This window comes from Scomber japonicus, chromosome 7 (genome assembly GCF_027409825.1).
Source record: "Scomber japonicus isolate fScoJap1 chromosome 7, fScoJap1.pri, whole genome shotgun sequence".
NCBI lineage: Eukaryota > Metazoa > Chordata > Actinopteri > Scombriformes > Scombridae > Scomber > Scomber japonicus.
The window spans coordinates 24,825,917-24,842,695 of record NC_070584.1 but is presented as its reverse complement, the minus strand read 5'-3'; the positions used below and the strand labels follow the sequence as shown (position 1 = coordinate 24,842,695).

Here is a 16,779-nt window from a genome sequence, read left to right as displayed (position 1 = left end):
TTTTGGCTCTTCAGCCCCATCCCCAACACCTCTCTCCACACTCTTGTCCCCTCCTCCCCTTTGGTCCGCTGAATTTTAAGTGTTGCGGTGTGTTCTTTCTCAATCCCGTCACTTCTTCTTTGCAAGTGTTTTTCTGTCAACCACCTTTTTTGTGTAGAAAAGTAGTTTGTTTTCAAGCTTTTCCCACCATACAGGTTACTGATGGCAGCAGGCGTAAACTTGGGAGGTATACTTTGAGTGGTCCTCAGTGGTAGCTAGACTTTGCCTGGAATAATAACACCACCATGGTCTCCTAATCAGAGACAGAAGAAAAAGTGCTAAGGAAGCATGAAAGAAACAGGGAAAGACAAAAAGAATCAATAACATTTCTTAGTAAAATCATCCCAGGTAGCTAGATAATTGAATTGTCACAAAGGGGTTCACAAGCAAGTCAAGAACCCAGAGAAAAAGCAGCAGCTGCATATCTGCAGATTGTTTCTTATCTGAATCGATTAAGAAAAGCCAAACTGTAGTTATGATACTGCTGCTGGAATTACATATATAGAGACTTTTGTAATCCCATATGGAAATTAAAATGCTACAGCAGCCAAAGATGAGGTACAAATGTAAAAGAAATGTTAAATTATATACATTAACTAAATAAACTAACACAAATATAAACAAAAATAATTATAACAAAAATAATAAAATGGTCAGTTGGATATTGCTATGATAAGGTATACGATAGTCGATGGATGTCAGAATTGAGTGTATTAAATATTGATACCTGAATAATCAACAAAAAGTATAATAGCAGCATCTAAAATGAATCTGAAATACAACAGAATATTACAACTGTGGTGAAGAAAATTCAAAAGAGCACTCCTGATCTGACGCTTCACAATGTATGACTTGAAGACATTTACAATTATGTTTTTCTGCTTTATTTGTCTCTTAAGTGTGAAAGCAGTCCTGACTATGTGGTCCACAACCATTGGAATATAATATAAATCCTGTCCTATGTAAGATTTGGGGGTTCATTTTTACAATTCCCACTGAGGACGGTTTGATTATAGTCTGAAGGAGTTTCATCTAAATGTATGATTACAGATGTGAACCACAAATGTCCCCATTTCCAAGTAAACACACCATGGGCACTGTCTGAATCTAAATGAGTTTTTCCATGTTCACTGTAGATTTAGCTCTATTCGTATCTCCATATGCCACTGATCTCTCATTACTCTTCACTGTTAGGCAGGAAGATAAAAATATAACTAGACTTGTTTAATGGAGGATTCTGTATTTCATCAACTGTGCAGCATCAGTTCATCAATTGATCCTCAATTAACAGGTGGTTCGCTGATAAAATGCGGTCTGCCCTTCATTTGATGTTTTAGCCTGCAGGTAGCTGACTTCTTTAGCAAATGCATCCTAATTACAAAATAAAAAGGTGCTAATTGGTATTTTGTGCAACCCATCTCTCTGAAGTAGTCTTACGACATTTAACAACACTTCTACGCGGCAAACATTTAATGTATATTGACACATTACACGCGACTGTAAGTCCATTAAGTTAATGAAGTTAGCGTGAAGTAATGAAAAAGGAAACCAGATTTGCGTTTGCTAAGCTAACCGGGCTACTCGCCCATCTTCTACGGATTCACAGGACCATCAATTCATTTAAGTATGTCCAATATGGATTTTCTTTCATGCATAAGTTAATCATTCCCTTGACGCTAGCTAAGTTAGCTATCTGCAGCCAAAGAAAGAGGCGAAAACACAAACCAGCGGCTACAAAACATTTCCTCCATTTTCAGAAGGAAGTTGGAGGCGTTTGAGAACAAAGAAGGAGTTGCGAGTCATTACTGGTATTGTTATTAAGCATACGATGAAAATTGAGACTAACAGTAGGGATAAACATTCATATACACTACCTTGTCTGTGAAAAAACAAACTTGAGATTCGTCTGACCACGATTTGAAGAAACAACAATCCAAACTGGCGGCGCTCATTGATTGCGTCACGTCGTCGGGGTCAATTTCGGCTGTTTCCGGATAATCTCCCGAAGACCCTTTGGGTTTTTACTCCCACCTGCAGCTTGACTACACAAAACCCTCTAAAATGTTTTATCTACATTTGTCGTATTTTATTTATTATATTGAAGATCATCTCCGGACACTTTTAAGACGTATTAAAATACTCTACTTTGAATACTAATTTGTCTGAAATGTTTTATTTATTTTTATTTTCAGTTCAATTGCTTAGTTAGAAGTTGAAAGAGAAAACTCGTCCTTCTCCGTGATTACAAATCCAGGTTCTATGAATATGTAATCATTTTTTATTTTAAATGTTTGACAAGATCAATCAATCAATCAATCAATCAATCTTTATTTCTACACCAAATCACAACAAAAGTCATCTCAAGGCACTTTTCACATAGAGCAGGTCAAGACCGTATCCTTTAATTTAATTTAAAGAGACCCAACATTCCCACATGCGCAGAACTGGGCTATAGGTGGGCAGCCATCTGCCTTGGCTGGTTGGGGTTGAGGGAGAGAGAGAGAAAGAGAGAAGAGGGAGAACGGGAGAAGAGAGAGGCACAGAGACAACCAATCAACATTGAAAATGTCTCCTACATTGAAGATGTCTCCTACTTCACTGTAAAGTCCAATCTCAGTGTGCACCGGAGGCTTCATGTTTCCACATCACACTTGTGTAAGTTGCTTATTTGATGGAGCTTCTAAAATATTTGTGATGTCAAAATCATGCTTATAGGGCACACCCCTGTAACTTCAACAAAGAAACGTTTCATTTTCCAGCAGATAAATGCCAGCTTTTAAGTGTCAAACTTTGCACATACATATTTTTAGCAATAGAGCTCAAACATCCATCTGAAGGAACAAGCCTAAAAACCCCATTTCTGAGCAGATGAGGACTTAAATCATACGTTCTGTAGTTTATTTTCCAAATGCTTGTTCAAAAATTGATTTGCACTACCCAGGATTAAACTCTGACAGGGAAGTTCTAAATCAATTATTCATTTATGTGTTTGCCTAAAACTATTCAAAATTTTCAAAAATGGGTCTAACTAACTATCAATGTAGCTTATAAAATACACATAATGTATATGTGATCTCATTGTCCTTAAAGGGACCTACAACCCTGACCCCACTACTGTCATTTACTCATAACAAGCCTCAGTAAGGTTTCTAAAGTTTGAATTTCACGAGAGAGAAAATGTTCAGATCAGAGCTAAAATATTATACCTGTTTCAACCATATACTTATTGCCAGATTACTGAGACAAAACACGTATGTTGTATCTTGATATCATTTAATTACAAAAAACAAAGACAGGATAACAATAAATAAGACTAACTGTCAATGAGTAAAAGAATTAAGTACAAAATTATAAACAGTAAAATGTCAAAGTAAACAAAAACAAGGGTAATTAAAAAGGGCATATTAACATAATAATTATCAGCCTTTTCAAATCAATGTCACAAATTGACACAGGCATAGCTATATTAACTGTGTGGAAATGTCACATATCACAGTTTGGGTGAAGCATGATGCATATTAATGCTGGAGCAGGCCAAAAATGTATCAAACAAGCAAATTCAGACAAATTATAGTTAACACAAAAAACAAAAAAGAAATAAGCTTTTTTAAAACATCAAATGAAAAAATTCAAATATATCTGAGCTTACTTCAAGGCTTCAGCATACACACCCACTGATGTCAAAGATAATGCATTGAAATAAACACAGTCATTCTATTGCTATACATTTCTATTTGTACATAAGGTCAGTGCTATATTATTCTCTACTTGCATGATAAACAACAGGCATACAATGTCTCTTTACATGTGTCATTTGGCTCCAGTGATGTCAAGTGATTAGAAATGACCTTATTAGTCCAATCTAAACATTGAACATGAATATATGCAGCCAAGCACTTTTCATATACATGTCATGCAATGCTGCAGTATTAACTGTGGTACTAATGCCATGATGAATTCTTTAGAAAAATGCTGCAGATCTAATGAAAAACTGAAGAAGTGTGGTGCAGAGATACAAGTTTCACTGTTGAGACTATATGTGAGTACTGAGAGCTTTTTAAATTGACATCTTTTACATTTTTTACAAAACAATATTGACTTGGGTAAGCTGATTCATGACTGAAATACAAATCATTTTTATTTCATTTGAGCAAGCGCACAACTTTCCTGATGTTGGAAAGGTGATTGAAGTATAAGAGAGACAGAATATGAGTAGGAAATACCTGTCATGTTAGCAAATGATCAACTTTACAAAGAAGACATTTCTATATTTTACAGCTTTGGTCACATTTTTTGAAGTTGAACTGTGATGAAACCTTGTTGCACTTTGGAAGACAGTATAAAAGTGGGTGTTGGTGAAGATGGCAGTGGTGTAGCAGATGGGGACTGTAGGGTTGGGACCTGTAGGAGATGATTGGCATGATTAAGCGGGCAGATGATGAAGTTTTATCCATTCATGGCAACATATTCTCAAAATATTCAGGAATGTAAGAGATTTGATAAAGTAACAGAATAAAAGTATGACTATTGAATTTGAATAGACTGTGTGCTAGGTAAAGGTGCAATGATACCTATCACTGTGTGGAATCAATCACTGGGGTGTGAATGGTCTTTGAGACTGCAGCGCCATTGGTGCCCCCTGCTGTTAACACCTGGAGCTGCAGCTGGTAAACACTGTCACCCTGGAGACCCTGAACTACCACCAACCGCTGAGACTGAGGAGTGAGAAACAAGATTAATGCAGATGTACGCACACACACACACACACACACACACACACACACACACACACACACACACACACACACACACACACACACACACGCACATTATTTCCTCTACACAAGTCTTTCAATGAGGAAAAAATAAAAATAACTTAACTATATATGTTACAGGACAATGATAATTATATTCTGTATTTTTCTTATTGCCAACAAATCCCATGAAAAGACTAAAACCAACAATGCTCGAAAGAGGCAAAATAATTTCCATAGCACTGTATTATTCAAATTCATGTGTCATTCACACATTTGGTGCTCTATTTTCAGCAACAACACAGTGCATGTGTGATTGACTCAATATAAACTACAGTTCCCATGTTCATGATAACAAAGGAATATGTCACCCAGAACAACAATGTCACTCACTGATATGTTTTTAAATGTTTTTGGTTAATCATGAAGCTCTGTGCCACACAGGAATGAGGTCAATTCATTGTTGGTTTTAATCTGTTCATGGAAATTGTTGACAAGACAAATATAGCATATCACCTTGTCTACTGTAGGTAAATGCTGTTTCATGATGTTTCTTTATTTTACAACTTTTACTCAACTTTTGTGAAATGACAGAACTTCATACACAAATAATACTTGATAATGCTGCCATTGCTTAGACCTCTCTTTCTGTCTCACCGGTGCGATTGTCTGCGTCTGAGAGATAAGAGTGTCGTCTTGGCCTTCAGTTGCCATGTTAACCCCTGACTGCATCGTCCAGGTGAACTGGAACCCCTCAACAGCTGCCGGGTCCAGTGCATGCTGGGACATCCTCCAGCGAAACGTGGTGAGCAGGGTGCCGTTCACTTGTTTGAAATCTGCGGTCAGCCGTTCTGGACGCAGTACCACTTTTCTGCCTGCCAGGAGGCGCTCTGACACAAACAAAATGCACAGAACATTTCCCTCACTTACAGAACGTTTCTAAATTATTTCTCAGGAGGTCTAATAATGACTTTATCCTAAAATAATCACACTAATAAACTGTAGAAAATCCCATAATCAGGGTTAAGTCAGTGATTAGCCATAAAAGACAAGTATGTGAAGGCAACCATCAACTGCATTAAATTGGTTGGCTGTACGCATAAAAACCATTGCTTAAGAAACCTTGAAGACTAGTAGTGAATATTGTGATACAATATATAGAGTTTCAGTGTATGTATAGTTCTGTGTTTGCTGTCTTATGTTCCCAAGAGAAGACGAGACAAATGGAAACAAAATAGTTCTTAATGAAGGATTTAAGGGTTTACAGGATTAAAGCAGGTCAGTAGATCTCTTCATTCATGTGTGTGTGTGTGTTTGTGTGTGTGCATGTGTGTGTATGTGTGTTGATTTAGTTCCTCCTACCCTCGGTGTTGCAGGGCAAAGCTTTGCCTCCTCTGACGGTGATGGAGGAGCAAGTCGGGGTTGTAACCCAGGCAACGGCCTCTGATCCCAGGTCAGTCTGCAATGCCACAGTGACCCGGTACTTACAGGCAAAGAGCAGACCTGTGATGGTGTGATGGGTACCCTGGAGGAAGGAAATATAGTCAGATTAAGGATAAAAACTGTGATTAAAGAGATATTATAGTGTAAACTGCACACAGCTGCTTGTTAAATTTGACCTATTACAAGGTCCCTGAAAATATACACATTACCACTTTTTTTGTTTGGGAACCTGTCTCATATAAGCAGCTTGTTAGCTCCATGTTGAAATAAACACCAGTTTAAAGCTGTACTTGGCAGCTTTTCAGGTTGGCAGCTTCCAATGGTGAGAGATGGCGTAACAGTTTGAAAAGCCTGAACTTCAGTGAACAGACAACATGTTCTGTGACCTCAACAAATTGCACAAAGCACATTGATATTTATCAACTCAGTAGGCCTGTGATCACTTTGGACAACGTGTCACCGGTCGAACAACAGTGGTGTGTTCAGTTTTCTCTTAAAAAGTGCTGTTTCAAAGGGAATATGGGATTAATGTAGATTTAAATTATATTTTTTTCACCACAATGGTTAGTGGTCGTTACTGGATGTTTCCCTATCAATCATTTTTCAGTTGAACTTTGACATATACTGTACAGCGGTTATCTGTGTATTATGCACACTTATATAGCACTTATATAGTCTTGTATAGTCTGTTTAGATGACATTGACATTTTTTTACACGTTTACAAGCTCAAGAAGACAATCCACAAACACCTCAGCTTGCTACAAACTCTGGTGTTGGCTTGTGTCATAGAAATTGCTGGTTGAGAGAGACAGTAGTTTATATGAAGGTTAGACTGATTGTCTCTTTTGAAAAAAAAGCCAAGTTTAACTGACAAATACAGACACAGAAATCTGGAATATTTCAGACAATGGTTTGACAGATTTATGATATGTCACAGAGACAGGGAGAGATGATGGCAGAGAGACAAAGTTATACACAGACAGAGGATGAGAGCATTCCAGACTGGTCTGAGTTATGGTGATGAAATCAGATCTCCAATACAAACAGAGACACAATGATAACATTCACAGAGTAACAAAACACCTGTACACTATTTCACGAACACGCTGACACATAAAATACACCCAGGGTAGACATACCTGCACAGTTGTTGTTCTCTCTGTGCTTGTAATATTAGTGCTGCAGGTATGTGGACGCCACCGCAAAATGTATGGACCCGGGTGTCTCTGTCTGGCTGTAATACAACAAAACATAAGAGATCAGACACAGTGCATAAGTGGAAATGTGCAAGGGTGTAATTTTCGTTGTCATTTTTCAAAATCCTGTTTTTGTCCTCTCCCTTTTGTACTTTCAGATTGATTTTCTTTCAAAAATCTCTGAACATTGTCCTCTGACTGTCCATCTGCCAAAATCTACACAAGAGAGGAGTTCATAAAAAAGTTGATACATTCATCTGAGCACCCTTCAATTACTACCATGTGCTCAGAGCAATACGCTAAAGGAGCAGCAGTGAGTAGTGCTTCAAGGAGTTTTTTTGCCTCCCAGGCTACAGTCTGCCTATGTTATTGCTGCAGGTTGTTGGGGCTGTATGCAAACAAATAAACACATCCAACCTCTCTGCATTACATCCATCCATTTTCTTGCGGGGAGCTGGAGCTAATCTCAGCTGACATTGGGGCTAGAAGTGGGATACGCCCTGGACAGGTCGCCAGTCAATCACAGGGCAAACATACAGTATAGAGACAGACAACCATTCACACACACATTCACACCTACGGACAAGTTAGAGTCACCAATTAACATAACCTGCACATTTTTGGTCTGAGAGAGGAGGCCGGAGTACCAAGAGAACCCATGCAAACTCCTCTCTGCATTATTTCAGGTTAAAAAAACTGTTAATATTCTCCTATAATATGCTAGAGTTGAGCATAAATCAATCAATAAAGCACAGTGCTCTTTGTAGATAAAGAAAGACTCACAATAAGGGCAAGTGGAACATGTACCTTTTCACTTTTCATGTACTTATCTACCTGCTGGAGCCAGATCAAGCCAAGTTTGTTTCTCTAGTCCAATATAATATACAGTGTGTCACTGGGCTTTATGTCAGGGTGTTGTTAATTTGTTAAGTGTTCCCAAATCAACTCACCGTGGTAAGACCATTTCCAGAACACCTTGACCTGCAGCTGATCATTATGGTAATGAGGGGCAGCAACCTCCAGGCGTAGGTCACCAGGGGTGACGGGGTTAAGGGGGGATTCAGGTTGAGGGAGAGAAGATGAAAGTGGGAGGTCTGGGGAAGAAGGAGAGGAAGATGAGAGGGAAGGAGATGAGGGAAGGGAGGATGAAGATGAGGAGGAGGAAGAGGGGAGCTCATTGGAGTAGTCTTCTCCTTTGGTGGAGTTGGATTGAGAGGAGAGGAGAAAAATAATAAATGTTAAAATATGGAGTTTGGCAGATTTTAAGGCATTTCTTTGGAATGAAAACAAACAGGACAGCATGAAATAAAAAATAATGTGAATGTCAAAGCTTATGAATAATAACCATTGTTTCATCCACACAAACTCTCTTTTATGTGGTCAGAAAATGTTCATTCTACAAACCCACACAAAAAGTTGGGATGCAGGAGTGATATTCACTGATTTTTGAATCACTCAACAACCATTTTGCACTTAATAAGTAGCATAGCTGTAGCAGTAGCAGTAGCTGTTCTGAAAAATGCCAGCTTCACAAGAATACATTATATGACTCACTTGATATATGTTATACAGCACATGGAATTCATAAATGTTATATATTATGCCAGGAAAACCATGAAGTGGTGATGAGAGTGCAGCTGGTGGCTAGCTTTCCCATTTATTTAATTCACTCAGGAACACTAATTGCTTTTATCTGGCCTAACTGGCCCTCATTAGCACTGAGAGAAACCAGACTAATACTGTATATGGATTGTGTCAAAAATTAATACTTCTAAATTATAAATGGTAATATGTTCCATATAACATTGTTGGTATGAGGTTTGATAATTGAGCTGCAGCTGGCTATAATCCTCTGTTGAGCTGACCGACAGGTCACCTATAAATACCTCTGTTGCCTGGACAACCCTTAACATCACCGCTTTCCACTAAACAGTCAGTGTGTTTAAAAAGTGCAGCTGTAGTTAGACAGAATATGCTGACATTCAGCAAACGCACCAACTCTGAACTAACAGGAAAATCATTAACTCGATAATGTATGGCTCTGTTAACAAATGGGTGCTGTGGGCCACATAAACAGTATTTATTAATGGCATGGCAAGTTAATAAAATTTTCAGAAATATGGACGAGACTTTATGTTTAGGATTGAGTTCCTCAGTTGCTACAGAAGGTGGTATGGCTGTTTGGTTGAATCACAGCAACATAAACGGTGCATCTACAGTTCAAACTACTTGGCAAGAAGCATCTTACTTTTATTTATTGTTATTACTATTTGTATTCCTACAAGACAAAACTGTACACTACACCTATTGGAAGTTGTGTGCTTCTTCCTGAAAGTTAAATATATCCAGGCAACTTTTCAGTACTGCACATATACCATCTATACATGTCATGTACCTAAAAACATTATGCTAATCCAGAGTGTTGACAGAGATTGCTTTCAGGAAATGGTGGAAACAGTGCAATATAAAACCACAATATTTCACCCAAAATTGAAGGTGTAATGCAGACTGAAGCCAAGCACACTCAGATACTTCAACCATGTATGAAACTCACTCATCACACTAAAGCATGTTAATAGTTGAGATTAATAATAAATAATTACTAACCCAGCCCTCAATTGCTTTACTCTTAAATCAGATTCAACTCAAATTGTGAGAAATACATACAGTGATAACCAATGTTATTGTCAAATAAATATAAAAATAAATAAATATATTATGGTGTAAATATTAGGTCATACAACCGAGCCCTGTGAAGAAGATGTTTGTTTTTCGTTTACCTGTATGAGTGACTGTAGAGAAAACAATTTGGGCTCTGGGACTCTTCAGTCTCTTCTGACCCCAGTAGGCCACTGTCTGGACAGACAGGAAGTAAGAAGTAGCGGGCAGCAAACCCTGCAGCCACAGCTCACACTGCGCCTATAACATAATTTACAAAATGGGATGGATTAGACCATAAATAAACAGTTTTTTCTTGGATTCTTTTCAGTCTGTAATAGTGTAGTAGATTTTATTTTCACTGGCTAGAATCTGACTGAAAACATCAATCAAGTCACTTTGATGAGCTTGTGTCTAAAATTCTTTACATCCAATCACTTTAAACTGTTAGTCTAAAGCAGGCAGTATATTAAAAAAAATGTTATATAATCTGTGATAGAAACCACATTGCCACCATAGCCACCACCATCATTATCATAATCATCGTTCTCACTGCCACCATAATCCTCATCATCATCATCCTGAGAGGCGTACTGTATGTGGCGTGCCTTGTGACTGACAATCCAGACCTGTTCCACATTAGCCTGCTGCTTGACTGACAGCTAATTAACAGGCTCTTAGTCAATCAGCTCTGTCTGTCTGTGTGGATCCGAGCTAGTCACAACAAAGAGATGCTTGGATGATAACAAGTCTGTGTGTGTGCCTGTGTGTGTGTGTGTGTGTGTGTGTGTGTGTGTGTGTGTGTGTGTGTGTGTGTGTGTGTGTATGTGTGTGTTTGTATATGTATGTATACTTGTGACAGAATGAGACAAAAGTTAAGTTAAAAGCAGTTTCTTGACCTACAGACAAAATGGGGTTGAAGTGTTTCCATTGCGCTGAAGATAGACAAAACATATGGTCTGTACAGCTGTACACGCGCACGTGTGTGTGGGGGTATTTGTGACACACAGGGCGAAAAGCCTGGACTTCTATTTTAGTGCATAATGTCAGAGGACATTATATGTAAGAAACTGATGTATATTTAAAAGCGCTGATTCAGCAGATGTTTTTCCATGTTTGAATACTTCCTCTAATTTCCCGTTTTACTTTTTACAGGTTTAATGCTACAACCCTCCAGTCCTGCATAAATTCCTGACTGACACAATTTTTTTGTTATATAGAAATCGAGGGAATGTATCATCTTAATGGTGAGCAATAAAATATACAGAATTTTCCACGATATGAGAGACCGTTTTAACAGTGCAACTATGCTCTTCTGCTTCCTACCTGTTGTGATGCTACTGTCTCTGTGTGTGCATAGATGCAGCTGCAAGTAGGGAACACTATTTAGGGGGCCTCATTTAAATTCCAGGCCTCCCAGCCAAGCAGAACAGAGGACCAGACTACAGATAAATGGCTCCACCAGGCTCAGTCTGGGATCGCCATCACTACTTAGGATAGCTAGGACCATATGAGTGCGCTTGCATTAAAACCTTGAAGTTCTGATGTTTATGTTTTTATTTTTTTCTCTTTTCTTGAAGTGAATATTCACATCATTCTTCAGCAGTTAAGTGGGTCTTAAGTGGAGGGATCCTGTGCGAAGAGCGCTTTTATCAAAACGTTTTGTTTTTTTCTAAATGTTGAACAAATTTGAAGGAAAATGTTCAGTCAATACATGGGAAATCATAACTGCTGCATTGAAGCTGTAATATGTGTTGTTTGATGTGATTATGGGTATTTTGGTTGCTTGGTTGCTTTTTTTAACATCATAATCACACCTATAATCATAATAGCAAGATCCACCCTCTTAATTGTCACTGCTGCATTAACTATAATTTCAAGCATACACTATGAAAGAAGAAGTTTCTTTGTGAATTGAGCAAACAATGAGAGAGCAATGACTCACTCTATCACTGTAAAATAACGTCATATCCCATAATTCGCTTGGTCTCATGTTTCTCACCACATAAGCATGTTAAGTTGGAAGATATAGTTCTGATTCAACATAAAATATCAACCATATAACACTAGTTTCACACAGGTCTTATGCTTTACAGCCGTGATAACTGATACACTCACTCACAAAGGCCCCCGTTCCCTGATGCTTTGATTTGACTTAAACACATTATCCAAATGCAGGACAGCTATGGAGCCTGTTGTCAATCAATCTATGTGGCTAAGTTGTCATGTTATTCCAGTGCTGTGAAGCCTACATGTTGTCATAGCACTCTAACAAAGTTATGTCCCATGAAGATAATGGTATGTCTGTCTGAGCACAATATTGCATTTTCAGATTCACAAGGAACATATGCACAGAATGTCTGCAAAAGACCTCAGAAATGAGCGAGCGTGCCAGACAATGATTTCCGGGTGAATATGTCAAAACCAGATTGAAAATAGTTAACATGTGAACTTATACATATAAAGTTATAAGTTAAAGTAAAATACATGTACATACGATCAGCATGCAACTCCATAAAACCGCTTCTCGAAAACTGCAACCATAATAACCATAAAATCATGTTTAATCAACTTTAGTGGCCATCACCTCATTATATTTTGCTCATTATATAAATCCACATCCTGAATTTAAGATGCCATAGTTCCACTTAGTATTCCCATTTCCTATTTGTATGATTTTTTATTGGCCACAGGTGTTTCAGTTGTGTATTCTCTAAACTGAATTAATTGCAGTAGCTTAAGGTCTACTATTAAGAATATATATATTAAAAGAGTGCTAAGTGTGAGCATAATAGATTACAATTGTACGTGCTGTTTCTTGTTTACCTGTGTAATGCTGTGTATGAGCAAATTAAATCAGTTATTTCAGTTTGAACCACTACTTGCACACAGTAGCTGTTTACAGGACCTGTTCTCTTTGAGCACTGCAGAGGCCTGTAAAATCATTGCAGTAATCACAACCAGGGTACAAACAGGAATGTGTGTGTGTGTGTGTGTGTGTGTGTGTGTGTGTGTGTGTGTGTGTGTGTGTGTGTGTGCGCGCGTGTGTGGTTCATGGGTTTAAAAGCCTAGTAAAATATCTCAGGTGCAGCTACAGATCAGTAGTGTTTGTGGTGTTTGCATTCTTGTATTTCAACCTTTGTAAGGACCAATATGATTTTTACCTACAGACTAAGGAGTTTCATTCAAAATTCTAAAATGGTTGCTTTAGGGTTAGAGGACAGGCTCAAAGCTTTTAAAATATGTCTCAAAACAGGTGCCTAGATGAACATAAAAACTAATTAGGCAGATATGGTGGAGGATATCCACCATATCATTATGACTGAGGGCTGATACAAACAGGACGAATAATTACAGCAAAAAAAAAAAAAAAACATGTCAGAGTTTATTTTGGGCACCTGACTGTTTTAAGACAGACTTGAAAAATTGTGAACCTATCCTTTAAAACTTTGTTTGGGGTAAATATAAAACAGCTTTATGTTGAAACTTATTCAAACCAACGTCATCAAACCCGCTTCTGTGGTCTTTACAACCCCCCTCATGAGTTAAGTTGGATGTGGCCAGCACTGGCATTGCTATGAGGAATGGAAATGTATTTAGTGATACTAATGTTAAAATATAATTTAATTGACTTGTTGCAAAGAGAGATAGATAGAAAGTGACTGTAAGTTATTTAAAGAAAGAGATGTGAAATTGAGACGGTAATTATTCAGAGTGCAATTTAATTGTCTGGTTTAGCAGTGAAATGTAGGAAACTACTCTGCAGACTGGAGCCTCAGCTAACAGTGACAAACAGATTGACAGCTGTATCAAATGAGGGGGGTCAAATATGGGACATGCATATATTGAGTAGACTCGCACCACGTGTACATCTTCTGTCTGAAAGAGTTATATAAAGGTAGAATATGTAGAATGAGCAGAACAACGCCATCTAATGTCTCGAGATCGTAGTCGCAACAACCAAAAAGTAATTCCAGCAGTCGGGTTGCCAGGTCCGGTGCCGGATTTTATTTGAGCTCTAACTCTGTAAATATACAACTTTATCCACATGTCTAACCTTTTTAGGTGAGAAAGTATCCCTTTAGATCCACAATGTGATGCTAATTTGTGCAAATAACATCTGCTTAAAGTTTTGTTCCTGCGAATTCGGAGCCACTCAAGTTAGCCGTAGCGAGTAACGCACTTCCGGTCATTTTCACAAAATAAAACACCCGTTGCCTTTTATTATTAAGAAAACCATAACAATAGAGTTGGTGCTTTTATTTTGAAAACAGGAAGCGAACATACCCTCGCTGTAACTGACTTGAAACCACCGAGGTACATTACATTGTAATGCCAGTGGGAGTAGCAGCAATGTCTCTGCATGTACTGCCTAATCCTAAACACCGATTGGCTTGTGTGTGGTTTCGTCAGAAGCAGAAGAGGCTCACGGTCGTAAACATCTAGTCACGTGTACTCTGAGATGGACGCGCAGGTCAGGAAATGACGTAAACGGACCGTATATGGTTTGTTATTTGTGTTAATACATTATGTGTTGGACTAAATACATGTTGACATATTGAGGAAAATATTCCGGTTTTATGGAAACGGATTTCATATTTCACAAGAATGGATACTTGGCGAGCTGTACAGAAAGTCCTGTGTCATAAGATGATCGTTGTGGATAAAGGGAAGACTTTGAAGGTATGTAGGCATTATAGCTTTTCTCACTTAGCTGAGTGGCTAGCCGAGCTAATCGCTAATACTATTACGGCTGTGAGCAACCATATAAGTCGTGAGTGGTCTTGAATGAATCAGAACAATCTAAGCTTTCCAACAATGTACGGCATGAATATATATGTTTAAGGGTTGGTGTTTAAAACATTCAGAAGAACGTGTGGCTACCTCCTAACATCCGTCCCGTCCCGTGAACGGAACAGCGTGCGTTAAGAGGTTAATGATCAAATGTCAAAATCCGAATAGCGTCAGAAAGTCAACCCACTCTCCACATTTCCATTTCTACCGTTTTGATACTTCATGGTACACAAACAAATAGCATCTCATATGAAAGCTAAGACCCTGGCGAGTTCAACAGTACCACTATTATTGCGCTAAAAACTCAGTGAACCAGCAGCCAAAGAATACAAAGGTAAACAAGCACTTATTTACAGCGACTAACAGATATTCTGTCTTACCTTCGAAGTTTTGTGATGAAAAGTTGTATTTGAGAGCAAAAAACGCTGGTTTTAGTAAGTCCAACACGGCCGTATTTGTTTACAACTCCATTTCACCCAGTGCCAGCCTACAGTAGCTGCGCTGGAACAACAGACAACCCTGGCAACCCGCAATTGGCTGGTACAATGTACACAGAACGTGTCAGAACGTCATTGTCGAACCGTCAAAAAAATTTAAAAATATTAATTCAGACTAAATATGTTTTTTTATGGAAAAGCAATACTTTCATTCTGTACCCCTCAAAACGCCCCGTGGCTGTATTATTTTTTTTTTTTAAATATAGCTTTTAATAAATATTCTACATATTCAACCTTTAATGTTAGACAGAGGGTTGGGTTATCAGATTTTCAGGTCCTAAAAGGTATAGTAAGTACAAATGTGTGAGTGTGTGCATGCAAGCCTTTGAACAATGTGTAAAGACTGTATTGTAATTAGATGTGAATGAGATACTATCACTGATTGAGATTATTATTATGCACGTGTGTCCATCACTATGTTATCTGTTTAGTGTAAATAAATGAACAGAAAGTCTTCTTACCCCCTGAGTCACTTTGCTGTTGCTCTCCTTTTTACCCTGTTCTGGTGTGTGTGTAAGCCGTGTGTGCATGTTGTTGTGCATTGTATGTGTATGTGCATGCAGTGAATGTGTGCGTTTGTGTGCTGTGTGTGTATGTCGAGACATCCAAGTGACTCTGTAGTTATGGACTGGCAGGTCACCCTCCCTGGGAGGTTCCCAGCGTATTAAGACTGTCACAGTGACCTCATTTCCCCTTGACCTATGAAAAGAAAGCACAAAGTCAGCATGAATATCAACAAATTCATTTTAATTAACTAGAAAGTGCAGTATTTCCTTCCACGTATGCCACTGAGTGGCTGTAAAATTGATGCTCCACCTGTCTGTCAGCTGTTTTCAGTGTTAAATCTCTTATTTACTGGATATGAGTACAGCAGGGGCTGAGACATTTTCCTCATCATGTTCTATGTAAGCTACAATTTCTGTGCCCACATCTGTTATTAAAGGTTTTATTGGAATATTGTTGCTGATCCAAGATGTGGGCTGAACTTAATATGACCTTGTTACTGTTACTGCACAAACAGAAAAGATGCTGTAATATGATTGAACAAGGATGAACTGTAATGTGTATGCAGCTAAGCAATCACACAGGCACTGACTATCCACCTGACCACAATTTACGACTGATTGTCCACAACGGCAGCCTGCAGCGTTGAAACGATGCATAGCAACTACCCAGCAAGGAAAAACACAAACAGATTTATTGAATTATCTTTCATCTATTTAGATACCTGTCTGTGAGCTGGGACCCTGGTTGTGAACCCGTCCAGTCCAGAGTCTGGTTGCTCACTCTGATATTTATTGGAGGTTCTGGAGGGGAGGGATCTGCAGCGAGATGAACAGAGAAACAAACAATTATCAAAATAACATCATCATCATAAGGATACATTTTCATTAGAA

General features: G+C 38.4%; 1 protein-coding gene and 1 long non-coding RNA gene across 2 annotated transcripts in view; one reads left to right on the top strand and one right to left on the bottom strand.

The window, feature by feature from the left end:
- Positions 1-3,295: 3,295 nt before the first annotated feature.
- Positions 3,296-16,779, bottom strand: part of anos1b (anosmin 1b) — a 50,534-nt gene continuing 37,050 nt past the window's right edge. The window contains exons 7-15 of the mRNA XM_053322620.1: positions 16,611-16,704; positions 15,844-16,081; positions 10,214-10,352; positions 8,384-8,626; positions 7,377-7,471; positions 6,156-6,318; positions 5,451-5,683; positions 4,611-4,754; positions 3,296-4,440 (exon numbers count right to left, since the gene is read on the bottom strand). Of these exons, the coding sequence (XP_053178595.1) occupies positions 4,614-4,754; positions 5,451-5,683; positions 6,156-6,318; positions 7,377-7,471; positions 8,384-8,626; positions 10,214-10,352; positions 15,844-16,081; positions 16,611-16,704 (1,346 nt within the window). The 3' untranslated portion in view covers positions 3,296-4,440; positions 4,611-4,613. The remainder of the gene's footprint in view (positions 4,441-4,610; positions 4,755-5,450; positions 5,684-6,155; positions 6,319-7,376; positions 7,472-8,383; positions 8,627-10,213; positions 10,353-15,843; positions 16,082-16,610; positions 16,705-16,779) is intronic.
- LOC128362022 (uncharacterized) lies at positions 6,597-11,938 on the top strand. Its single transcript, XR_008321609.1, has 3 exons — positions 6,597-6,712; positions 11,247-11,338; positions 11,452-11,938. It is a non-coding gene; the product is annotated as an uncharacterized LOC128362022 (long non-coding RNA).